The sequence below is a fragment of the Sceloporus undulatus genome, chromosome 5, assembly GCF_019175285.1.
Source record: "Sceloporus undulatus isolate JIND9_A2432 ecotype Alabama chromosome 5, SceUnd_v1.1, whole genome shotgun sequence".
NCBI classification, from domain to species: domain Eukaryota; kingdom Metazoa; phylum Chordata; class Lepidosauria; order Squamata; family Phrynosomatidae; genus Sceloporus; species Sceloporus undulatus.
Window position 1 is genome coordinate 4795902 of NC_056526.1, and position 26701 is coordinate 4822602.

General features: G+C 44.0%; 1 protein-coding gene across 1 annotated transcript in view; it reads right to left on the reverse strand.

Annotated features, from left to right (window-relative positions):
- LOC121930871 (collagen alpha-1(VII) chain-like) overlaps positions 1 to 26701 on the reverse strand; it is a 178021-nt gene that overhangs the window by 14129 nt on the left and 137191 nt on the right. The window contains exons 77-87 of the mRNA XM_042467818.1: positions 26422 to 26457; positions 21979 to 22059; positions 20969 to 21022; positions 19549 to 19602; positions 17218 to 17280; positions 15923 to 15985; positions 11094 to 11210; positions 5891 to 5968; positions 4741 to 4794; positions 2627 to 2675; positions 1313 to 1321 (exon numbers count right to left, since the gene is read on the reverse strand). Coding sequence (XP_042323752.1) covers positions 1313 to 1321; positions 2627 to 2675; positions 4741 to 4794; positions 5891 to 5968; positions 11094 to 11210; positions 15923 to 15985; positions 17218 to 17280; positions 19549 to 19602; positions 20969 to 21022; positions 21979 to 22059; positions 26422 to 26457 — 658 coding nt within the window. The remainder of the gene's footprint in view (positions 1 to 1312; positions 1322 to 2626; positions 2676 to 4740; positions 4795 to 5890; positions 5969 to 11093; positions 11211 to 15922; positions 15986 to 17217; positions 17281 to 19548; positions 19603 to 20968; positions 21023 to 21978; positions 22060 to 26421; positions 26458 to 26701) is intronic.

Here is a 26701-nt window from a genome sequence, read left to right on the forward strand (position 1 = left end):
TAATAATAATAATAATAATAATAATAATAATAATAATAATAATAATAATAATTCATGGGGTCAACCAAACATCAGCATGTGACTTTGTGCATACACACATCTATTCTCTCTGTCTCTCTCTCTCTCTGTGGATTTTACGTTTAGTATATGATAGTGTATGGTTCTTTTCCCCAAAATTTTGGAATATTTTGGGCCCCTTGGTATCCACTGGTTTTTGGTTCCAGAACCACTCATAAAGACCCGGAGACTAAAATTCCTGGATGATCAAGTCTCATTATATACAGTGGTGCAGTAAAATGGTGTCCCTAATATAAAATGGCAAAATCAAGATTTGCTTCTTGCTTTTTTAATTTTTTGCCAATATTTTCAAGCCCTGAATGGTTGAATCAGTAGATACAGAATCTGTGGATATGGAGGGCCGACTGTATAAGTAGCGTGGTATATATTGTATTAGTGAGGCTGGAGAGCCACACGAGGATCTGTGAAATGACAGGAATCCAACCATAGTGCTTGGTGCAAATCCATGCCACCCATCATTTCACAGACCTCAGAATCTCTCTACAGTCATGACTCTCTCCAGCCTTACTGGGGGGGGGGGGGAGAGCCAGCCCTCCATATTCATTATCCACAAAATCAACTATACATGGCTCAAATATATATATAGTTGGACCTTGATATCCACAAGGGATCCATTCCAGACACCCCTGCACATACTGAAAAATGTGGGACCTCAAGTCCTTTTCTTCCTAATGACAGTGCAATGTATGCTCAGCCTCTGCTGTTGCCACATTCACATACTGCCGTTGGGTACAATGGGAGCTTACCATTTGCAGATGCTTAAATCTATGGATGGCAAGTCCACAGAAAAGGAGGCCCCATTATATATATATTTCAAAAGGCAAACCTTGATTTTGCCATTTTAGATAAGGGGCACCATTTTATATGCCATTGTATTTAATGATACTTGAGCATCCACAGATTTTGGTGTCCCCAGGGGGTCCTGGAACCAAACCCTAGCAGATACCAAGGGTTCACTGCATGGTACAGTACTATACTGTACAGCCAGGAGACCTCCAAGGAACCTGCCAGCTGCCCACTTACACCCTGTGAATGAAGGAGCACTGCCTCTAAGCATCATTTTGGTGCTCAGAAAGTTTCAGATTTTGGAGCATTTTGGATTTCTGGATAAGAGATACTCAACAACAGAACTTTGTAGACTGATGCCCATGGAAAAGAATTTGACATTAGAATCCCAGACTTAACTTTTGGGCCAGTAAGCAGTGGTATCACACATGTGATGTTTCGAACTCACCAGCACAAGCTGTGAAACAAAGAAGAGATATATATGTTAATAATGGACTGAAATCCTGGGGCATGCATGAATTCCCCCAAGGAAGTGGTGGGTCTTTAGCCTTCTCTGCCAAAGTGTGCTACTGCCTCACAAAACTACAGATCCCAGGATTCTGTACGATGGAGCCAGGACAGTAAAAGGGAGCCCAATTTCTACAGTGTAGGTGCACCCCTTGATTCTTTCAAACTTAAGTGATTCCACTTTAATTGTCATGGTTCCATCCTATGGAGTCACAGGATTCGTGGTTTAGGGCGAGGCATTAAAGTGTATTGTTTTTTGTGGGTTTTTTAGGCTATGTGGCCATGTTCCAGAAAAGTTTCTTCCTGACGTTTTGCCAGCATCTGTGGCTGGCATCTCCAGAGAAAGCGCATTAAGGTGCATTGTTTCTACAGAGTGCCAATGCCATTCAACATCAGAGTTACATAACACAATTAACGTCTAAATCCACATATTGAGTTATTTTGCTATTCACCTTGTAGTTTTGTGAGATATTTAGCCTTCTCTGTTACACTACAAATCCCAGGATTCCATAGGATGGAGCCACGGCAGCTAAAGCAGTGTCAAACAACATTATTTCTGCAGTGTGGATGCAGCCAAAGCCAGATTACTAGTGCTTCTTTCTCAGCATGGCTGTGGATCTTTCCCAGGCCTATGAACCGAAATATTTCCCACCGGAGAGTCAGAAGCTGGGACTTTCTGCTCTTTGAGGCTTGTCCCTGTGTTCTGATCATAGATAAGAACAATTGATCAGAGATAAGAGCTGAAATTCCCCTGACCTGATTCTCAGGTGTGCATGTTGTCCATCTATTGGAGGAATGGCCAAACGGGAAGGGCACTGAGAGAGAACTCTTAAAGCTCAGGTTTATGGCACTGTTGATCAAATGATGTACTGTTCGCAAACCCTTGTTTGGCTCTTTGAGCATGCTGGAGCATTAGAAACTCTGGCTAGAGGAATCGGCATGGGACTAAATGAAGAGGCTTGCCAGTAGTATAGGAAAGGAATGTGCAAATTGAGTCTCCCTAGGCAAAACACTACCGTACACGACAAAGGTCATGGTTACAATGGGGACCTCGTGCCCAGCGACTGTTCGGATTCATCTACTTAGCAGGCTGGGCGAAGCAGCCCCATCTGCAACTAATGGGGGGAAATTTGCTGTGCCAGGCGAGGCTGTGCCGGCATTCAAATTGATCTAATTTACAGTACAAAAGATTTGGGCAGCGTGTGTGTGTTTTCATGCATGTCTCAGTGTCAGGGACCGGCTTTGACGTGCTTACCCTCTTGGTCCTTCATCTCAGTCCTGACGATGTCCTTCACTTCTTCTGCCTGTAGCCATAAAGCACACACAAAACAACCACAACCACAATCTTTTGAGGTCAGCATCCTGCTTAACAACCCTTGCCCTATTCAAAATGCACATTTAGCCCCTAAGATGCCAGGGGTGTAGCAACTGGGAAAGGGAAAGGAAGGCATTGCTCCCCCAAACAGGAATTCTGCCTCTCTGTGAAATTTTCATCCAGTGTCCAAATTTCTGGAAACACTGTAACTTAAAATTTCAGTTTTGTATTTAGAAATTTGCATCCAGGGAAAAGGGGGAAGCAAAGTGACTCAGGGAATGCAAAGCAAAGAGAAGAGTTCTAGGGGTGAATGGGTTTTAAGGTCTGACTCATTGCAAAACTAGAAATTTGGGGACTGGAGGAATATTTCATTTGATGAGAAGTAGAGTTTATACCACGGGGCAATTTCCTCATTTTTCTGCCACTGTAGCTGAAATAAACTGCTGAAATAATGCAGCTTGACACCACTTGAAGTGCTGTAGCACCGTGTAATGAATATGTAGGATTTGTAGTTTTACAAGGTCATCAGCCTTCTCTGCCAAAGAGTGCTGGTCCTCACAAAGGTACAAATCCCAGGATTTTGTAGGATGGAACTATGGCAGTTAAAGTGGGGTCAAACTGCATTTTTTTTTACATGTAGAAATAATATCCCTGAATATGGAGATATGACAAACAATTCGCCCCAAACATTAAAAATTTGGGAAGTATGTCTGCAATCCAAACCCAAAATATGGCATTTGGAAAAACGGAAAGCAGGAATGACTGGTGGTGTCCTTGACTGTGAATCTGTTCTGGCTTTGATTCCGAACCTGAAATATATCCCTGAAATATATTCCACAGGACTATCATAGCATGGCCTAGTGGTTTGACTGTTGGACTTTGGAGACCAGGGTTCGATTCCCAGCTCTGACATGAAACCCACTGGATAATCTTGGACATGCCACACTATCTCAGCTTCAGGGGAAGGCAATCGTAAACCTCTGAACCAATCTTGCCCAGAAAACCTCATGATAGGGTCGTCTTAGGGTCTCCATAAGGCAGGAATGGCATGAAGGTACACAATGGCAACAGCAATAACAGAGTTCAAGAGGAAAAGAAACAATAGCACTCTTTAAGATGGAATGGGCAAACTGTAAGCCTTTGGGGTTTAATGCATCCTAAGGCAATTTTTATATTCCTATGGGTTCCAATGACATTGTCACCAAATTAGATTGACAAACAGGATTCCAGGAATTGTGAGGATCATGGACAAGTTTTAGAAACTGCTGAGTGTCATAGCAAGGATCATTTTGCATCTAGATACTGATAGATAGTTTATCCTTTATCCTTCCAGTTCAATTAGCAGAGAATATATCAAGTACAGAGAATATATCAAGCACAGAGCCAAAGACTGGAATTTGCCTATGTTCTGTAACATTTTGGCAGATGATTTAAATGGGACTTGCAGGCCATGAGAGATCCACAGGTCAAGCTTAAGGTTGCCATCCGAGGCCCTGAGATGTCAAGGCTACAATCTGAGACCTGAGGACAGGGCTTGGTGATGCTGTTCAACACGAAGCATTAAGGACATTTGTTCAGAGCATTCAATTAAAAACCAGAAGTCTAAAAATGAGGATAAAGCAAGGAGGGGAGGAGATGAAATCTCTGGAAAGTCTATAACACTTGCTCCAAAGCAGGAACAACTGCTAGCAGCATAGACTTTTTAAAAAAGTTTTATTTTCAGGACAGTGCTATCACCCTGAGATTCCTCCTATAGCCCATAAGCCTGCAGACTCTGATCAGGCCCTGAAATCTGGGAACCCCATCTATTCTAGGTTGAATCTGCACAGCAGAAATAATGCAGTTTGACACCTCTTTAACTGGCATGGCCCAGTTCTATGGAATCCTGGATTTGAAGCTTGTTGGGGGACCAGAGCTCTCTGACAGAGAAGGCTAAATACCTCTCAAAACTACAAATCTCAAGGTTCCACAGCACTGACCCATGGGGGTTAAAGCAGTATCAAACTGCATTTATTTATTTTTTTACAGCCTCCATCAGTGAAGAACACACTTACAGAAAGTCCAGGATCTCCTCTCTCTCCTTTCCGACCTGCAGGGCCTTCTTCTCCCTGTTGAAACAACTTGGTTAATAACAAAGATATTTTGCAGGACAAGGGGGTGCCATTCTCCCTCCCCAACAAAGCTCTAATTGGGCCAGGCAAACAGCAGTTGAAAAGCAATGCAGTTTGACACCAGGTTAAATGCCACGGCTCAATGCTATGGAATCCTGGGGTTTGCAGTTTCCTGTGGCAGCAGAGCTCTCTGACAGAGAGGGCTGACTATCTCAAAACAATACCAATCCCAGAAATTCCATAGCATTGAGCTGTGGCAGTTAATGCAATGTCAAACTGTATTAATCCTGCAGCGTAGATGCAGCTGTGGTGTGATGGTTTGAGCGTCAGACTAGGTCACTGGGAGACTAGGGTTCAAAACCCAGCTGGGCCATGAAAACCACTGGGTGACCTTGGGCAAGTCACACTCTCTCAGCCTCAGAGAATGGCAATGGCAAATCCCCTCTGAAGAAACTTGCCAAGGAAGCTCCATGATGGGATCACCTTAGGGCTGCCATAGGCTGGAAATGACATGAAGGCACACAATGACAACAAAGATGCAGCCTTTGTCTCCTTGCAGCAATAGGCCAGAGCAGCTCAGGTGATGCTTTCTTGCCCTGATAACAATTCCAGGTTAGGGTTGCTTGCTGGACTGAACCACAAGGCCACAGGTGGACAAAGTGCAGCCCAGGGGCCAAATATGGCTCCCAAGAGGTTTCTGTGGCCCTCAGATCCTCCAGACTTCCCAACTGGTTGGTTTTCTAATCTTTGCCAAGGGTGAATTGAAATTTACCATTCAGATAGATAGCATCACCTCGTACACTATTTATTTTGCCTTTCCCCATTTATCCACATCAGAAAGAGACTTCTTGCTAGTTCTAATTTATTGCTTTTTTCATTTTCTGTATTTTTGGCAGTCCATGCAGCCCAGGAGAATGAAATGGATTCTTGGACCTGAGTCTGCTGCTTCTGTCCATCCCTGCAATATGCAATATGATCTAGTTCTGCTCTGATGTCTTTAATTCCATTCTCAGTTTCAGAGAAGACTGTGATCTGGCCCATGTCTCAGCTGTTCTACCTGATCATTGAATTAAGAAAAAGGCTGGCTACTCACCTTTCCCCCTTTGTTGCCAGGAGTCCCTGGGGCTCCCCGGAGACACAGCTGTTGCCTTCCTCTTCTGCCTCGTTCACCCTGAAGGTAAAAATATTAAAGCCTATGAGGTGTCCTTCGGGCACAGACCAAAAGTCAAATGCAGTTTTGACATTGGCTATATGCGTTTCCTCTGATCATCAGGGACTGTGCATGCCTGAAACCCTTGTTGCTACTAAAAAACTTTGCAATCACTCCACAGTCCCCAGGCAGAATATCAACACAGGTCAATGACTATGTGTTGCTGTACAATGCACCGCTGCCATGCAAAGTATAGGATGTACAACCGCAATGGAAAATGTACAATGCAGAAGCACAACACAATGTATATGATGCACAACCAAACTGCAAAGTACAGGATGCACAACCACAATGCAATATTGAGAATGCACAATGCACAACTTGCAAAGATAATGCATAGATGAACATGCTGAATTTGACACTACTTCTGCTTTCATGGGTTGCTTCCTACAATATCTTCCAGGTGTTCCCCATATGGCCACACTATTTTACCTATGAAACTGTGTGTTTGTTGTGTGCATTTTATTTCTCATTCTGAAAGGCTGAAATGCTTCTTTTATGACTTAGTGCTTGGCAGTCAGAGCTTCAATCTAAAACATGAGCTTGCTTTTGGTTCCAACCCTTTTGCTTCTGGTCTCTGAAACTGAACTTAGCTCTCGAGCTGAAAAGGCTTCTCCATCTCTGTTTAAAAACAAGGCGTGTATTCCTTGTGCACCTTGTTTACAGGCAGAATTGTGTTCTTGGAAGCTTCATAGAAAAGGGATTCTACTTGGCAGGGGCTGGACTATTGATGCCTGGGGGTTCAACTAAATGGACCTTGCGCTCCTTTTCTGTTCTATGATTCTATGCGCCTGCTAAATAAGTCATGCAGAGAGCATGCACCTTGTTTTAAAGGGGAGGGATGAGAGCATTTTTTTGGTGCTGCAACTACAGAAAATTCTGCAGGGGCAAGGGCATCACTGCAATCAGTGGCATCCAGTGTGGGTGCCTGGAAAAGGTTTGGGTGTGTGTGTGGCAGACTGCCCTTCCCTGCATCTGCCTCACTCACCTGCCACCCTATCTGTCTGCCTATCCACTGCCCAGCCAGACCCCTGCTGAGGGGTGTTGTGCTGTGACCTATGAAGAACCCTTTCTGTGTCTGACCTGGCTGCTGGGCAAGTAAGATAGGGAAGCAACATCCTTTCTTTCTTGCCCAGTAGTCATGTCAGTCCTACCAGCTGTTATGGCCCCAGCAGTGTCCCCTGCCCTGGTGCCACCTGATGCAGGGGAACCAGGCTGCAAAAAGGCTGCGCTCACCCCTTTTACTTCACCATGATGGCAATGGATCCTCACGAGGAGACTGCTGCTGCTGTGATGAAGCAGGACCAGTGGAAGGACAGCCTGATCAGGTGTCAACCCTCTTCTGGGGTGTCACTCTGTGTGGGCCGCACCACTGCACCCCCTAATGACCCCACTGTCTGTCCCAGGATGTCACCCGGTGTAATCTGCACTCCCTTAGTGATCCCTCTGGGCAGGGGAGAGTGGAGATGTGCCCCTCATCAAAGGGTGCAAATGTAACCATCTGATTTAGCTCTTCACTAGAGGGAAGACGGATTCAATGCCAAACACACAGACATTAAGCATGCATGAATACCAGTTATTTTGTCCCTTAAATGGAGGTCTGGAACTGAGGACTATCACTCTACAAGCAGGACTTGACTACAAGTGTCAGAAAGTAGGGCAGCAAGTGTTGTGTCTTCTGGCTGCAGATGTGGGGCTGTGGGAGCTGTATGGTGCTCTTGGGGTTAGCAGCCAGGCACCTTCTAGATATCTGGAGCTAAAGCTTCCATTAGCCCCACTCAGCTTTGCCAATAGTCAGGGATTTATCTATGGCAAAATAGCAAGTACATTTCTATACTGCGTATCAGTGAACTAGTACTCTCTAAGCAGTTTGCAGTGTGTAAGCCAACTGCCCCCAACAAGCTGGATTTGGGGAGAAGCAGTGTAAGATACCTGGAGGGCACTGGTTACCTATTCCTGTAGATAAAGAAGCGTCCATATGTAGTGACAGGTAACTTGTCTGGGACAATGGGCAATAGGACAAGACCATGAGGATTTCATATTCTGGTGAGTGTACAGAGGTATCAAGTTGAGGAAAGACTGACTAAAGTGAAACCCTGACATCCCATGAAGCCCCGGTATGTTCCACCTGACTCCCAAGGTTCACACCTTTTTGTGGCATAAGGGATCAACTAAAATAACTCTTGTTGTTGTGCCTTGAAAGATCCTATTCCAGCAGTGAGCAGCACATGGTCTACAACTCTGGAGACCAAGGTTCGAATCTCTGCTCAGCCATGCAAACCCACTGGGTGACCTTGTGGCACACTCTCTCAACCTCAGAGGAAGGCAATGGCGAATCCCCCCTGAACAAATCTTGCCAAGAAAACCCTGTGATAGGTTTGCCTTAGGGTCTCCATATATCAGAAACAACCTGAATGCACACAACAACTGGACATGCAGATTAACGATGGCCTCCATCATTCCAGCCATGAGGCTCTCAAGTTCAGATAGGTCCCACAGATGCATATAATAAAGGCCATCATCCATTTGCCTTTGTCTCTACACCTGTGATGACAAGAGCTATTCAAAGGTTTTTACATTTGCCGGGGAAGAGTCACTTTGATATCCTACAGAGGAAGAAGAGATGTTTCTTTTTTGTCCCTCTGCTTCCTGCCACTAGATCAAGAAATTGAAGAAGTCTGGTTGTCCTTTGATGGCTGAAGTTTCCCCTGATGAACTCCTTCATAATTTAGGGTGCCGACTGAGAGGATGAAAAGTGGGAAAGCAGGAGAGAGAGAGACGCACAAGCGGAGGATGCAGAGAAAGCTCTTCATGTTCTCTCGTTCATCGAGGCCACAGCAGACATGGTTAATGATCTCTTTGAGGGCTCTTGCGGGTGGCTCTTGCCATTCATATAAAAAATCTAACCTCTTTAAGCATGCATGAATACCAGCCCTTCTCCCTCTCTCTCTCTCTCTCTCTCAGTTCACCCACTCCTGCTCTTCTTCTTTAATTTATTCTTCAAGTGGCACGCAGTGACTGATATGCCTCTACATTGGGATGGGCAAAGTGGGGCCCAAGGGACCTTTTTTTTGTGAGCCCCAGGGGTCACTCTTTTTATTGCAAAAACATTTATTCTTTTCATCTTCTTCTCCCAAATGCGTTAGGAAAGGGGTTGGAAGCACTGAGGGCATTTTTAATTTTGTTAAATGGGCATGTGGAGGACTTGCAACTATTATTAAGGAAGGTTAAAGAAGAAAATGCAAGGCAGGCTTAATGCTGAACATAAAGAAAACAAAAGTAATGACCACGGAGGAGCTACATAAATACAACCTAGACAATGGAGTTTATCACATGAAAGAGATCAGGAGTTTATCCTGTGAATAGCCTGGAAAAATCACATAATTACGTGAAACGATTTCACACAACGTTGCACAAAACTCGCCATTAAAGTGGTCACAAAGAAGCATTAATGTGCATTTTGTTACTTTCAAGATTTCAGCAACAATGCACTTCCGATATCACTTTATTTGCGCAGTTGCATGTGATAATCATTTGCGCAATTACTCGCCATTTTTGCTTTATTTGTGGGATACTTTAAATGCACTTTAATCTCTCTTTAATGTCGATATTAGCCCCAGTGTGCTAAACTCCACTGAGGAAATCCAAATAGTTAAGAGTTCCCGTTCCTTGGATCAAACATTGATCTGGGAGACTGCAGTCAAGAAACCAGAAGACTAGGAATGAGGAAGGCACACTCTTTTGACAGAGGACATCAGTAACAGGAGACAGTTTTGTCAGGGCCAAATGAAAAACAGTAGTAAGATACAGGTATCCTCCGCTTTTCCACAGTTCATTTTTCAATGAGCTGCTCTTGCCAGTTCTAAATTATACTCTGAACTTGTATATCCCAGATGCATGATCTGCTCTTTTGACCACATGTCAAATTGATGGTTGTGGTTATACAGCAATTTGAAAGGGTTAAAAGAGCCAAGGTAGGGTCTTGTGTACATAAGACGGGGACATACAAGCGAGAAGGGGACATACGGTGTCCTGCAGGGGCCTTGTTGCCTAATGGATGCTCTGGCCCTTTGCTGCTCTCTCTTGCCCAGGGAAGGGAGGAGGATACTCCTACTCAAAGTTGACAGCCTTGAGGATGCGTCTCCTCAAAGGTGTTGAATAGTTAGTCTGTACTATTGGAAAGTGTAGAAAGCGGGTGGGGTGGGGGATGGAGAGACTAACATAGCACCTCCTGGTGCAAGGGAAGGGAACGGAAGAGAATAGAAGGGTTTCTCAGAACCATACAGTAATGTTCGTATTGCTGTTGTTGCTGTTTCTGACTTATAGCAACCCTAAGGCGAACCTATCACAGGGTTTTCTTGGCAAGTTTCTTCAGCGTGGGTTTGCCATTGGCATCCTCTGAGGCCGAGAGAGTGTGGCTTGCTCAAAGTCAGCCAATGGGTTTCATGGCTGAGCTGGGATTTGGACGCTGGTTTCCAGAGTCATAGTCCAACACTCAGACCACTATGCCATGCTGGCTAGAGCATATAATGGTTCTGCACTGTGCTGATTTCTTCTTTTTGACAGTGTTCCAGTTCCTAACCTGTAGAATAAGCAGGGGGTGCCTGTACTGAGATTATACATTGATGATATGGTCCTAAAGTCTCACTGAGGCTGAGAGAGTATAACTTGCCCAAAAGCACCTAGCAGATTTCCACGGCTGAGCTGGGATTCAAACCCTGGTCTCCAGAGTTGTAGTCCAGTGCTCAAACTGCTACACTACACTGGGTTGCTTAGGAAGAGGGGAACTGACCATTGTTTTTCACAGCAGCTGAGCAGCTGCTGCCTGGTAAGTCAACTGTTGACTTATGGCGAACCCATGACTTTAATAGGGTTTTCTTAGGCAAGGAATACTCAGGTGTGGTTTTGCTAGTTCCTTCCTCTGAAATATAGCCTACTCAGGCTTCATGTGCAGTCAAACCACTACACCACATTGGCTCCACAAGCTTGTACCTTCCATTAATGAAGAATTGATGATGGGCCCAAATTAACAAAGAAGACCTCCTCTGACCACTTGTTTCAGCAAGAGAGAAATCTTAGTCCTTACCTGTGGCCCTGGGTCCCCCTGTGGTCCTTGTGGGCCAGGTGGGCCAATGACACCCACCTTACCAGGTAGGCCAATCTGTCCTTTAAAGCCACCCAAGCCAGGCACTCCCTTGGAACCCTGCAAAATTCAAAAAGAGACTTTATTTTCATACGCTGGGAGGACAGTATACCTAAACACTTTAAGAGCTGTCACACAGAAGAGGGTAACAATTGGTTTTCTGCGCCTTCTCAAAGCAGGGAGAATCCAGTGTGTTTAAATACAGCAGGTTTAAATTCTGGGAGTGTAAGCGGGAGTTGAGGGGGGGGGGCTTTAAATACCTTGTTTCTTAAAGGTAAGATTGAAGTGCTTTAAATGTCTGCTATTAGTTTATGGAGGCATTGCCACACCTGAATTTTATGAAAATCATTAATGAAAATCCAACCTGAAAACTGGAGATGCTGGGTCAGGCCCTGAGATCTGGCAACCCTAATTCCCTAATTTCCTAACCCTAATTTCCAAATTTTGCATTTCAGGAGAGTGAGGATTGGTTCGACATCCTCTTTGTCAGGTTGAATAAGTCATTTTCTTGGCTCTGTAAATAGGAACCGACCCATCTTGGCTCGGGGAGAAGCTTAGGTATTATGCAAAAGGAGTTGATGCCGCTCAAGAACTCTCCCAGGGAAAAAAGATGAATTGTTTAACAAAGCAGGTTATCAGGCACTGGCCGATTAAGATGGGAGATCCTGGCGGTGACAGATGCAATAAATTCCCTGTGTTTGACAGGGCTGGCTTTCCTATTTAGTACAAGTGACCCCCAGTGACTCACCGTGTAAATATTACAAGAGAAGAGGCAGCACAAACAGAGTGATTTGGAAAGTTGAATGACTAGAACTATTAGCGAAGAGGTTAAATGAGACTGGACCTGTTTGCCTCCTGACTTCTAGCTCACTTGATGCTTTTGGATAAGGGTCTACCCCATTTTTTGCATGGAACAGTCAGATTCATGAGTCCCAAATAGTTAGGGACTGGGTTAGTTCAAAGACTGCCTGCTTCAACCAGAGCTCACAAAAGTTAGATGCTGGAGCACAGCTCCTAGAATCCCCCAACCAGCATGGCTCCATAGCGATCCTCTGTACCCGCTGATTTCCAGGCAATGGTTGCCAATGGAAGTGCAGTTCTTGGAAATGCATAACGGATTCTTCTTAGATGTGGTACCTGCACTCTGGAACTCCCTGGTGCAGGAGATTTTTTTGACCACACATATGAATGACAACTGTGTCATATTCATGACGGTTAGTTAGCCATGATTGTGATATTATTGCCACAATTGTTACTCCTTTCCCAAACCACTTCCCGGGGCATCAGCTGCAGCGAGAGAAGGGAAGAATGGAGCGTGGGTGAATGATGTTTCCAAACTTAATTAAGTGTATTTCATTGTTAATTTAGGTCCTTTCTGCATTGGCCAGGATACATGCCACCTTTTGGGGTCTTCATGCTTTTATATCTCATATCTGGAGATAGCATGTTTTTGAGAGATCAGTGACCTTTCAGGAACACTAAAGGTCAAGTTCCCAGGAAAATATTAAATCCGTTCCCCTAGGCATGTTACAGCCAGTTAAACAAAAACATCAACTCTAAAGTGCTTCTTCCTTCGCTCAAGTATCAGCATTTTCTTCCCTTAAGCCTGAGACAAAGGATCTTTTCACACTCAAAGCAGTAAGCCAGTCTCTCCGCCTACTCCCTGTTGTGTCTCCATCCTCCCATCTCAGGGATAGCCTGATCTAATCTCTGCTGTTGCTAAACCATCAACCAGTCTGGAATCCCACTATCGATTCCTAGTCATTCAGCCTTTGTTAGATGGCCAGATAGACAATTGCTTAGCGCTAGTTTTAAGGTATAAATATGGTCTTGAAACCTAACCTCTGCACACACAGATGGCACACCTCCCAGCCTGAGCCACTCCAGCTTTCCATGGTCTTCTCTTTGGACAGGTAATTATAACCCTACTGCAACCCCTAAAAACTCTGCTATCTCCTTTCCATTTTTCCATTTCAATTAGCTCTGTATATTGTGTTTATTCGGACATGCAGTAACCAAAGTTATTGCCAAGTTGGTATAAAAAGTAAAATCCTTTCAAGTTATGGGTGAATTTCCCTGCAGGAAAAACAAAATCCTTGTGGCAACTATGAGATGTTCCATTTTACTTGTTCTGTGCTACCTAATATTTAAATTCTCTACAATTTATATGCTAGTGGATTGAACTGAAGAACTGGATTTCTTCTTCTTCTTCTTCTTCTTCTTCTTCCTCAACTACTGCATTACAGACAAGTAGCAAGTTTGATTTCACTTCATCTCCATGGTAGTGAGTAATTATCTTGTTTTCATAACTATCCAAGCTCTATTTTATTGTTTCAGTCTGCAGTGCTCTTGTACCACTGCTGTATTCATGACCAAATGAGAAATAATAGTCTTCTTAATTTTTTTCCTGGTTCTTTGTGGCTATCGTTTTAAAAAACAAATACAGTTATCCCTCCACACTTGGGGCTTTGACTTTTGTGGCTGTGATTATTTGCGGTTTTGGTTAATATGTTCTCTTTAGGAATCTCTAGGTCCTCCAGTGCAATTCTGCTGGACGGTGACCATAGAGTTGTGCTGGAGAACCTAGAGGTTCCTAGAGAAAACACTTCTCTAGGCATTTGTAGGTCCTCCAACATGATTCTAGGATCAGCTTCTGGCAGATTTTGACCATAGAGTTGCACTGGAGGACCTGGAAATTCCTAGAGAGGTATTCTCTTAGATAAAGTTCCTTCATCCCTAATCCTAGTGACTGTGGAGGGACTACTGTAGGGGGCCAGAGCATGGCAGGGGAGCAAACTAGATTGGGATATTGGCATGAGTGGAGGAAGGGTTTAATCCTTTGGCCCCAGAATGTTGTCAAATGAAATTGTGCACCCTGGTACGTACTGTTTGTATGGAGAGTTTTGTTATTATTATGTGCTGTCATGTCAGCTTCAACCTATAGCAATCCTAGGAATGAAGGACCTCTAAGGGACTGAACAGACTGCGCCTAAGGGGCAGCCTGCAGCTATCTCTGTCTTTGCTAGATTGGGGCTGCAGCAACTACATGCTGCAGCCCTGAATCTGGCCTTTCCATGGTGCAAAAAAGAACCACAAAAAGCAGCTCCTTTTTGTGTTGTTGAAAGGGTGCCATAGCATCTGGTGCTGTGGCTTTTCGGCGCACTTTTGGCGCTGTGTCATCTGGACGCAGTGCTGAGTGCTGTGACGCTGCCCGCCATGTGATGGGGCACGCGGTGTCATGCTAGCATGAGGCCAGAGTCGGGGTGTGTGTTGTGCAGATGCCATGCCCCCACTCTGCCCAGGTGCCAGCCTTTTATGCCGGTCTGTCAAAGCTTTAAGACACCCTATTGTTAATTTCCCTGCTCAGGTCTTACAAACTTTGACTGAGGCTGCTGACACACTGCAGAATTAGTACAGTTGGCCACCGCTTTGTTGTGGCCGCCGTGGCATCACTAGGGTTGATTTTAAAGTTCTACATTAAAAAACCCTGATGCCTCTCCGTTCCCCTCTCAGTAAGCCTCGTCCCACTCACCCCATCTCTTCCACTGAGCTCCAGCATTTTAAAGGGATGCAGGTGAAGACCACCGTCTATTTCTTCCAAAGTGCAGATGTTTGGGGAATAATGGTGTTACCACTCACTTAGACTGTCACCTGGGGCAGTCTGCACCTCCCTAGTGACACCACTGTTTCAAAGGTTTTCTGTCTGCTGGGTAAGATTATTTTAATTTTTGCAGATACCTTTTATTATTTATTATTTTTATTTTAATTTGTTGCTTTTAGGGACTGGTTTGCAAAAAGCACCATAAACATTTTTGTTCAGGCAACCATATGCCAAAAGGCAGATCTTTGGGGAGCGGTAGTTTTTACTCACTTTTAGGGTGTCGCCTAGTGTGGTCTGCACCCCCTGCACCCTCCTATGGATGCCCTTGCATGGTTCCATCCTACAGAATCCTGGGATTTGTAGTTCATGGCACCAGAGCTCTCTCACAGAGAAGCCTAAATATTTCACAAAACTACAAATACCAGAATTCAAAGGCATGGAGCTGTGGCAGTTAAAGGAGTGCCCAAGATAACAGGAAGATGTTGCAGTAGCTTCGAGCCAGAATACTCTGGGCTGCTCCTGGACTATTCCATATCATGCAGACACCACCTATGTGTTGATTCCTCATTGAACAAATTGATTCAATGGGTCTACTCTAGTTTGTAGCTAGCAGAGCTCTGGTGCCACAACAAAATCCTATAATTCCATAGCATGGAGCCATGGCAGTTAAATTGGTGTGAAACCAGATTATTTCTGCAGTGCAGGTGCAGCCCAACAGCATTTCAGCTGCATTGTGGAAGCCAATTCCTTTCTCAATCACATTCTCCCTCCAGGCACCCAAAATGACAAATGAAAAACATGGCAACATTAAAAAAAATAAATCCATCTATTTCTTAGCAAACAAAGCACTGCAAAACTTGGCATCCCTAAAAGTTCTCAAGAGCTGCAACATTTAATAGGGATTCCATGAGGCAAATCTCCTTCTTTGTTTTTGCCAGCATTTAAATTTTTTAGCAAAGGAAGGAGGGCTTTGCAGAATGCTTTAAGTTACCGCTGCAAAACAAAGACCAGATGAGAACGCCCCCAAAGGAAACATTATCTGAATAGGGTGGCATTTGCCATGTGAAAAGGACACCTGTATTCCAGCTTTGGTCTGTAATATTGTTAACCGTGGCTGATTTGTGTCTGAAAAGGAAATAACCTTTTGCAACATGATTTTGAGAGCACTAACCTTTTCTCCTTTCTGCCCCATAATTCCCTGGAGCCCGTCGGTGCCAGACTCTCCACGGTCGCCCTAAATGTAGCGCAAGGATCAGAGTCAAACACAAGTAAACAGATGGAAACACAGGCACACTAGGTTCAGGGACACATTATATATGTACAAATGTGTGAAAGTAATACTACACTGCAGAGAACACAGAATGGAATGTGACCAGAGGAAGGTGGCCAAGATGATCAAAAGCCTGTAAAAACCAAAGTATAAGAGGAACAACTTAGAGAGCCAGGTATGTTTAGCTTGGAGAAAAGAAGACCGAGGCTGCATCTGTTCTAAACTGCAGAATTACCGTATATACTTGACTATAAGTTGACCCCATGTATAAGTCGATGACAGGGTTGGGACGGATTTTGATATGACCCATGGATAAATTGAGGGTAAAACCTGGGGACATCTAACAAAGGAGGTAAAGGAAAATGCAAAGGAAGATGATGCCAAAGAACTAAGAAAATTTGAGCAGACACTAACTGTTTGTACTGATCCTAAAGACTGGATAGTTAAGAGAATGGAGAGGATCCATACTTCTCTTTGGTGCTCCCAGGATAGACTAAGCTCTCACCTTTTACGACTCTATTCAGAAAAAGGAGATAGTTCCTTTTTTATATAAGAGTTAAAGTACAGTGCAGTCCTCCCTCATTTTTGCAGACTTCAAGTCCGCAATCTCAGTCCTTTGTGGACTGGCAAGTGAGAAGGCAGGAGCACACGGCCATTCAAGCCAATCGGGCTTGAATATGTGCGAATTTCCATTTTTGCAGAGGGGCCCGGAACGGATCCCCCCCAAAAATGGAGGGACAACTGTACTTACATTGACCCATGGATAAGTTGATCCAGTTTTTTAGGGGTCAATTTTTTTTACTAAAATTTCTAGACTTATACATGAGTATATACAGTAATGCATTTTGACACTGCTTTAATTGCCATGTCTCAGTGCTTTAGAATTGCTATAGTTTTGGAATATGTGCTATAATTTTGGAAGATATAGAGCCTTCTCTGTCAGAGAATTCCTGTACCACAACAAACTACAAAGCCCCTGACTGCATAGGATGGAGCCATGGCAATTAATGCAATGTCAAACTGCATTAATTCTGCAGTGTGGTAGCAGCCTTTGGCTCCCCTTAAGAATAGGTTACACTTGATGTTTTCAACTCCCTTTGCTTTTCAAAAAAATTATTCAGTCCAAAGATGGGATGCAGGACAATGAGTATAAGCATCTTTTAAACCTGGAAGATGAAAAGAACTTTGCATCTCACCTTTGGACCAAGAAGCCCGTCTGCCCCTGGTGTTCCCGGCCTCCCAGTGCCACCAGTCTCTCCCTATACATGGAATAATACAAAGAAAAACATTAGCTTGTTCCTTTTGGACATTCAGTGGCACCTGACATCTCACTATCCATGGGACTCTGTGACCAAGATCCCTAATTCTTCAAGCACAGCATAAATATAGGCCAGTTTAGTTACATTGGGTCCCGCAGTTGTGCATGTCATGGTGCAATTGGTACCATGTAGGGATGCAAATCTTCATTAATTTCATCCTGGCAGGATGGAACAAATGTAATCAGTTCTCTTCATGCTTTGTGAAACTTATTCGGATGCAAGTTATACAAAACAAGTGGAAAATAAGTTGAATTATGTAGCACAAATAGACAGAACAGTTAAGCACAGGAAAATCTGACACTTCGATTGTGGAAAAGTATGCATTCAATTAGATACATAAGTGTATATGTACTAATAGGAAAGAGCTAACAAAATAATAGCATATCTGGTTTTGTATAATTTTCATTATTGTATCAAAATATAAAATATTTTATAGACATCTATGAATCAATAAAAAGGGGAGGGAATCTTGCACATTTTTGAAGGCTATTCAGAGTGGCTATTTGGAAACCAGGAACCCTTCATCATCTGGTGCTGAAGGACGATATTAAGGAAACCTGCTACATATATCTAGAATCATAGAATCATAGAGCTGGAAGAGACCACAAGGGCCATCTACACATGAAGGGATGTTTGAGGATTTCATTTGCTCTACAATTCAAAGCTAGCTGACATGATTTGCCTTTCCCAGACTACATAGACTGGAATGCATTTAGTCTTTGCATGAGGAAGCAAAGAAGGAAAAGGCAGAGCTGTTTAAGAGGGTAGGAGACCTTTGGCGAACTGAGAGACTTGGAGCTTCTGCAAGAAACATCACAATCAAGTACTGTATATACCTGACCGTAAAATCTGGGACTCACTTATATATGTATCAATACAGTAATACTGTTTAGAAAACTCCTTAAAAAAGCAGCTCCGATGCTCACTCTCCCTGCCTGGCACTGATTTCTGCTCAGGCAGCTGTGTGTGTGTGTGTGTGTGTGTGTGTGTGTGTGTGTGTGTGTGTTTGTGTTTGTGAAAGAAGTGATTCTCTTCTCAATTCGATGTTAAATCCTTCTCTCTCTATCCTCATCCTTTCGATCTCTCTGACTACCAAGCATCCCAGTTCCCTCCATTTCACAGTCCAATGTTAAAATTTTCTCCTTCCTTAAGTTTTATCCCTGACTTATCCATCCATGATTTTGGCCCTAAAACTTTCCCTCAACTTATGTATACATGAGGTCAACTTGTACACGAGTATATATGGCATATCTTGGGAGATGTAGTAGAAGAGAGCCCTAGAGCTCTAGTGCCCTTGCTCATGATGCATAGCATTAACAGAGGCATTTCTAGGGGGGCACAGGAAGTGCAAACCATACCAGGTGACACCTTGTAGGGAGTGTGCATTTTAGAGGAAGGTACTGCCTTCTAGTGGTGAACTGCTGCACCTCTACATGGGTGGACAAGGATTCCCAGAGACGAGAGATTTTCCAGAGTACCAGGTCCACCCGCTTGCAGGTGGCAAGGAAGATGGTTTCGACACAGTCATCATGTCACAGCAAAAGCCTCAAAGCTACTTCCTTCACCAAATAGCGCCTGGACCCCTTCAGGTATTACAAACAAGGCAGGTAGACCAGACGACCTGGGGCACATACAGTCCCTTCAGGTGCCCTGGTCCATGACTATCGATGGCAAGTAGACCGGAGCCTTTCTCTTCCATAGTGTCTTGATCTATTCCTACAAGACCATTGCCCTAGTTGGGGGTGTACTAGGAAACTTGGGGTGATAGCATACATTAACACCCTGGGGTGACACCAACGCTAGTGACTCCACTAAGCACTAAGATTGCATTTTAACTGCTATATAACACCCTTTGATATGTTGGGATTTGTAAGGATTTGGGGAGAGCTAATTCCCACAGTGGCTGAGTGGTTAAGAGGCCAATTCTGATGTTTGGAAGATTGGAAGGTTGGCAGTTCGAGGTCTGAGGACTGCATGATGGGGTGAGCTCCCAGCTTCTGTCAGCCTAGCAGTTCAAAAGCATGCAAATGCAAGTAGATAAATAGGTACTACTTCAATGGGAAGGTGAACAGTGTTCGGTGCAGTCATGCTGGCCACATGACCACCGGAGTCATCTTTGAACAATGCTGGAAAGGGGAAGGCAGCCCTTTTAATAAATGTAAGCCACCTTTCCCAAAGGAAAGAAGCAAAAATAGCAACCTGACTTACCTTGATCCCATGTGTACCTGGAGGCCCTGTCTTTCCTGGCAAACCACGTAAACCCTAAGGACAAATTGTAAGACCATGAAGACATACACCTAGAGTGAGTCTTGGCTCAGTCACAAAAGCTAACAGGGATGGGTGATGGACAATAACATCCAAACAGTGATACCTTTATTGGAACAACCAAAGTGCACAAAATACTTGATGCAAGCTTTTGAGGCTCCACTGGCTTCTTCATCAGGCAAAGGTGTTACCAATAATACAAGAGAAAGACAAATATGATGATGGTAGAGTCATAGGACTGTATTTTGTCAAGATGTGTTGTTGTTCTCAGTTAAGATGGTTTGGAGGGTTACCCATATAAACAGATGCCCTTCCTCCCTCTTGCCCATGTGGGGTCTTTGAGATAAAGAGTTGTAAAGTCCAGGAAACAAAATCTAGAGGCAGCTTGGATCTCAAAGGGAGTATCCTTTTGTATTGTTAATGGAGTTTAAATTTTATTGCCTGGACTTTTTGACTCTTTGTCTCCCAAAGCCTACATGGTCAAAAGGGAGTAGTGACCTCTGCTTACATGGGCATCCTTCCATACCATCTTGTGTGTGTGTGTTGTGTGCCTTCAAGTTGTTTCCAATTTATGGTGACGCTAAGGCATATCTATCATGGGGTTTTCTTGGCAAGATTTGTTCAGAGGAGGAATGTCATTGCCTTCCCCTGAGACTCAGAGTGTGTGACTTGCCCAAGGTCCCTCAATGGGTTTCATGGCCAAGCTGGGAATCGAACCCTAGTCTCCAGAGTCGTAGTCCAACACTTAAGCCACTATGCCACGCTGGCCTCCCAAGACCATCTTAACTGAGACCAAAACAACAATGCCTTGAGAAAAGAAAAGCCTGTGACTTTAGCATCATCCTATTTGTCTTTCCCTTGTATGATTTTTTAATGCCTTTGCCTGATGAAGAAGCCAGTGGAGTTTTGAAATCTTGCACCAAGTATTTTGTGCATTTTGGTTGTCCCAATACAGGAATCAATGTTTGATGGATTTTGGATGTTATAGTACTTTGCTGTATGACCAACACGGCTATTCCTGGATATGTTTTCAAGGACAAGTAATGCATGACTCTCTCCACTCCAATTGAAAGCAGAGGAGGTAATGTGGTGAAGAGCCCAACAAATAACACTGTGCATAATTTTTCTATATAGGATTCTGGTTTATGTCAAGCCAGATCTTTGGTCCATCTAAGCCCAATATCATCCACTCTAGCTGGCAGTAGCAGCTCTCTCAAATTTCATGGAAAGATGCTTTTCTAGTTGTATTAAGAGATCCTTGTGGTTTCCCATCCTTGCACAAACTGGTCTCTACCCTGCTTAGCTTCCCAAATGTGAAAAGCCTAGGCTGGCATGGTGGTCATTAGACCTGTTTGCTTTGTACCTTTGAACCTTTCCGTCCAATGTCTCCCGTTATACCAGGATCGCCTTTCCCTCCCTAAAGGAAGAGAATAAATGCAGTTTGTACACAACCTGGAAAACGTGAATGAAAGCTGAAATGCAAACCTCTGAATTTGGACTCAAACTCAACCTTCACCAAGTGCAAAAGAGCCAGCGTTTACATCTGGGCTTGCACTAAGTACGAAACTTTATCCCCAGACATCAAAATGTCGTCCCTGAAAGTATTAGCCTCAAATGGTGACAAATAAATTTCCACATTCCATATGGACAGATTTCCATTAAGTGCATGGCTGGATAATATTCCAGCAGCCATCTGTTGCAGAATTAGTGCAGCCTGACACTGCTTTAACTGCCATGGCTCAATGGCATGGAATTCTGGGATGTATAGTTTTGTGGGATATTTAGTTTTCTCTGGCCAGATAGCTCTGGTGCCACAACAAACTTCAAATTCCAAGGATTCCATAGAATGGAGCTGCGACAGTTTAAATGGTGTCAAACTGCATAAATTCTGCAGTGTATATACAGCCATGGTTGCTCCCATGTTAGTAGAGGGATGACTCTGCTCTGGGTTTTAGTCTGAACTTTCACTTCTCTGTTCAAGAGGCAGAACCTATTTGAGTGCCAGGGTTCAGCACCTCAGGTAGCTCCTTTAAAGTTCAGACTAAAACCCAGAGTGGATTTACCACCTCCCTTGCATCGCAATCACCATCCACTATGGTTTGGAAACTGAACCCTAGACAGTAGCTGCTGAACTCACAAAAGTACAAGAGAAAAGCCAGCTTTCCTTGAAAAGCAGGAGAAAAAGAAGCTCTTTCTCATTTGCGTATGCTCATTTCATCCACATTTAAAACTAACAGTTGGGAAAGTCATGTGTGTTCTGGACTGTAACTCCCAGAGTCCACCCAACCAGCTGATCGGGGGATTCTGGGACTTATAATTTTTTTTAAAAGGGCACTTTCCTCCTAGGGAAAACCCCCAACAAACTCAACTCACTGGTTCTCCCTTTTGACCCTGTAGTCCTCTGTCTCCTTTTGCTCCTTTCATGCCGTTCTTTCCATCGAGTCCTGCTCTTCCCTGTAACAAAACGATTCCGTTTTTTTGAGCCTCCAGAAAAAACATGAACGGCTTTTAAGTTTAGCTAGAGAGGTGGACAGACATGCCAAGGCTCCTAATATTTCATCCCACTGTCCCAACAAAGGTTGCCAGATCTCAGGGCTTGGTCTCAAGACTCAGGGCCTGGACTCTCTTCTCCAGTCTTCAGCACGCAGGGGAGGAATTGTAGGATGAAAATCGCACAATCGTGGGAAGATTTTTCACACACATCGCGATTAAACAGGACTTAGCCCAGGAATAATTTTGGGAAGTGTAGTTGGTTCCCAAAATTCCATAGCATTGAGTCGTGACAGTTAAAGTGGTGTCAAACCTGATTATTTCTGCAGTGCAGATGCAGCCGTAGTGGGAGTCGCATCCCTATACTAGCTCAATCCTGCAAACAAGTCTCCCGTTTGTGGTACTTAGCAGTTTTATGACTAATATGTTGTATCATAGCAGGATTCATGCTTCATAATTCTTTTTCTTCCTCCACCAATACGACAAGGACTGTTTCTGCTTCATTTATCACTGCGCAGTAGCTGCTTCCAGCTCCTGATCAATAATCCCTTTTCTAAATGACCATTATTGGCGCTTTTCATATCAAACGTTTGTTTGCTTTTGGGAGTACTTCAGATGAAAGTGGCTATGAATAAATGTTGACATCTGTTCTCCTTAAGGCTCGCACAGGACCAAATGGCAGAATCCGCTGCTCTTTTTTGCAAAATTAAAATGACTGTTCCTTTATGTCCTTTAGCATCTTTTTCAGACTACTGCTGCCAGTGGTGTAATGGAGCTTATATTCACAGGATCAAAAAACCAGGACTTTTTGATTAGAAGGAATAATAATGACAACGTGGAAGACAATATCATCCTATATAAGTTTGCCTGAAGTTTAAGATCCACAGAGATTACCTTTCCATCACCCCATTGTCACAGGGAGGGTTGCTAGATCTCAGGGCCTGGCCTTGAGTCCTCATTTTTGCATCTGAGAGAGTCAGCTCCAAGAAGGAGGGGCAGGTGCTAATTTCTCCAGTTTTAGGGGGGCTCAGCTCCAGAAAAGAGGAAAGAGCTGGGTGCAAATCTTCAGCTCAGATTGTAGAACAGCAGCTTGCTACAGTTTGCCAGGTTGAATTTATTTGTTACTGCCCCTTGCAAAGTCTGTCTTAGGGGAAGGTCTATGTATTTAGTCAGTCAGCTTCCTCCTTCCCTACCAGTTGTTGTGGGGACACCAGGCCTCACCCTCTACTCTACTCTCCACTTCTTGCCACCTTTTGGCAAGAATCAAGTTGTCTAGAATAAGTGTTCCTTATCCCATCTGGGAACTCAGCACTGTAAGCGGTTTACAAGCCAATTGCCCTCAACAAGCTGGGCACTCATTTTACCTAGCTACAAAAGGATGGAAGGCTGAGTCAACCTTGGAACCCCTGAGATTGAACTCACAACCTTGTGGTTGCAGTACTGGCATTTAACCTCTCTGCCTCCAGTTGCCAACTGCCTCCCAAAGCCGGCTGCAGTGTGAATGTCTGCACACCAGCCAGCTTTGGGAAGCTGTTGACAACACAATTGCAGAGAGACGGAGAGGAGCAAACTCACATCCTCTCACTGAGTGGTGACTGCCTGAGAAGTGGAACTGCAGTGGAAGGGGCTAATCACACCAAGGCAGGTATGGAATAGCAACAAGATTAAGAACCTGTTGAAGGGTTTTCCCCATCAGTGCAAAGCTGCACTATGGGAACAAATGAAATGCAAGGTGGCAGCAGGACGGACCTAGTGTTGTGTGATACGTACTGGCCAAGGACACTTCTATCCTCTTAAAATCCCACTTTTCTAGCCTTGTATGATAAAGTCCTCAGAGCAAGAGGAAGGCAATGTCAATCTGTAAAAGTTCTTATCGTCAACTGCTCTGCGTGATGCACTTTTTAAAATAAAAAACATGCTAAAACATGCTACTCAGTTTGCGGCGGCGGGGGGGGGGGGGTGGGGAGAGAATACAATGAATATATATTTCTCATCCAACAAATGGCTGGAAATTGGTGTGAGCCATTAAGAGCAGTTGAATCACAGAGCAATCTATCTGAGGGAGCTGAGCCCATGCACTCGCTGCCTCCTTCATCCTGGGTAAACTCTTTTCAGTCATTAGCTCTGAAGCAGATGCAAGGCCAGATGTAATAGAATTTTTAATACCAATGAAGAAAGATGAGCAGGTGAAGGGAGGTGCGTTCCTAACCACTCCATTCCTCCGTCACATTTCAGCACTACATTTTTTCAAGCCCATTTGTAGAATGATAGAAGCATAAAGGTGGAAGAGACCCCAAGGGCCATCCAATCCAACCCATTCTGCCATGCAGGAAGGCACAGTCAAATCACTCCTGGCAAATTGCATTACAGCCTTTTTAGAAACCTCCAAAGAAGGAGACTATACCTCCAAGGCAGTATCTTTCGCAGCTCTCACTGTCAGGAAGTTCTTCCTAATGTTTAGGGGGAATCTCTTTTCCTGTAGCTCGAATCTATTGCTCCATATCCTAATCTCAGGAACAGTAGAAAACAAGTTTGCTCCATCTTCCAGTCCAGAACAATAAATTCCATGCTCTGGTCCTATCTGTAAATTCCCATCCTAGTAAGTTATCTCATTTTAGGATCGGGTTGACAGCTGAAAACTGGAGAGTGCCTGTGCTTTTAACAGTTGTGTGGACGGTTGGATTTCAGCAGGATCCGCTGGTTGTGCAACCAGGGTCACAAGCAACATCTGCAGAACTTTTCTCTTCTACACAACAGTTAAAAGTACAGGAGCCCTCTCCAGTTTTCAGTCTGTCAAATCCAGACCACTTTAACTGCCCTGGCTCCAGGCTAGGGAATTCTGGGAACTGTAGTTTTGTGAGATACCTAGTCTTCTCTGTCAGAGAGCTCCAGTGCCACAACAAACTACATTTCCCAGGATTTCCTAGCACTGAGCCAGGGCAGTTAAAGTGGTGTCAAACTGGATTATTGTTGCAGTATGGATTGGATCCCCATTTTAAAATGCAATATTCAAGTCACTCTGCAGGCTGCCAGTTAGTTTCTGGGCAAGGTAAAAGTGCTGGTTTGCAGATTATTTCTGCAGTGCGGATGCTGCCTGCGTGAGATAAGAAGGGGTGTTGCACGTTTCCAGAGAATTTTTGAATCCATGAAATATTTTTTTCCTTCCCCAAATTGCCCCAGCTATTTTGTATGGATGTGTGCAAATGACGGGCTGGAATCCTGTACCAGCGATTTAGTTAAGTATATATAACTAAGTAACCCTCTTCTGTCCCAACTCTCCCTAAACCTGATGAAAATGTCATCATTCAACTGTATTCCGACCACCAGCAGAATGGATCTCCATCTCTCTAAGCTACTGATCCTGGGTCAAGAAAATGGGGTGGAAGTTACAATTGTGGCAACAGTGTCATCAGTGTGACTAAGTAAGCAATTGTGAATACGGAACAGTTACAGATGAGTTAATCTAAGTATCTGTTTTGTTTTCATGATTGCTGCTTAGTCATGCTTGTGACACTATTGCTAAAATCCTGACTCCATTCTTTCAATGTACTTTACTAAGCATGGGGAGAAGGAGGTTTATTATGCCAGGTATTGGAATGCAGGTGAATGTTATTTCCACCAGGTTTTTGGGGACAGAGGGAGGGTGGGCCAAGAGAGGTTATTTAGTCATAAATACCTAAAGGCACAAAATCCCATCTGATTTTGGAAGCAGGGTCAGTTAGTACTTGAATGGAGGTCATCAATGGATACCAAGTGCTGTTGGCTATATTTCAGAGAGTGGAACTGGGAAAACCACTTCTGAGTATTCCTTGCCTAAGAAAAATCCTGTGAGGTCACCATAAGTTAATAGGCAACTTGAAGGCATACACCCATACAATGACACACACACACACACACACACCCCTAAGCTATCTAAATACTTTGAAGGCACCGGATCCCATGTGATCTTGGATGCGAGATCACCAACAAATCCCAGGTGCTGTGGGCATTTCAGATGCAGGAACTAGCAAAACCACCTCTGAGTGTTCCCTGCCTAAGAAAATCTTATGAAAATCCTGGGGTCACCATAAGTTGGCAGGCAAATTGAAGGCACATGGACACACACACACACACTTAACTAATTAAGTGACACAGGATTCCAGCTAATATTGGTGATGCCTTATTATCAACTTGTAGTTTTCAGAGTCAGAGACACAGCAGGGATGCGGTCCTATGGCACTTGGGTCACAAGTGGTCTCTAAGGCCACTTCTGAGGAGCTGCAGAGTCCTGCAGCATCCCTCAGCCCCTGGTAGAGTAAAAGACTATGCAGATATATGCCAACTCACAGCAAATCCAGGTAGTCCAGGCTCTCCAATTTCACCCTGTAAGAAAAACAAAAATAAGCCAACCATCTGAAATGAAACTGGAAACTGGGGAATTCTCTTGCACCTGAAGAAAACTTCCTTCAGTTTCTCTGGCCTGTTACAGACTGCCCAAATAAAGCTGCTTCGGGTCTCTTTGGAGGTACGCGATTTAAATGATGCATGGGTCCTAAGAGTCCGGAGGTTGCACCAAAGACACACTCCATTCCTAAGCACTGGAGGGCAGCTTTTGGTGCAGCTTCCG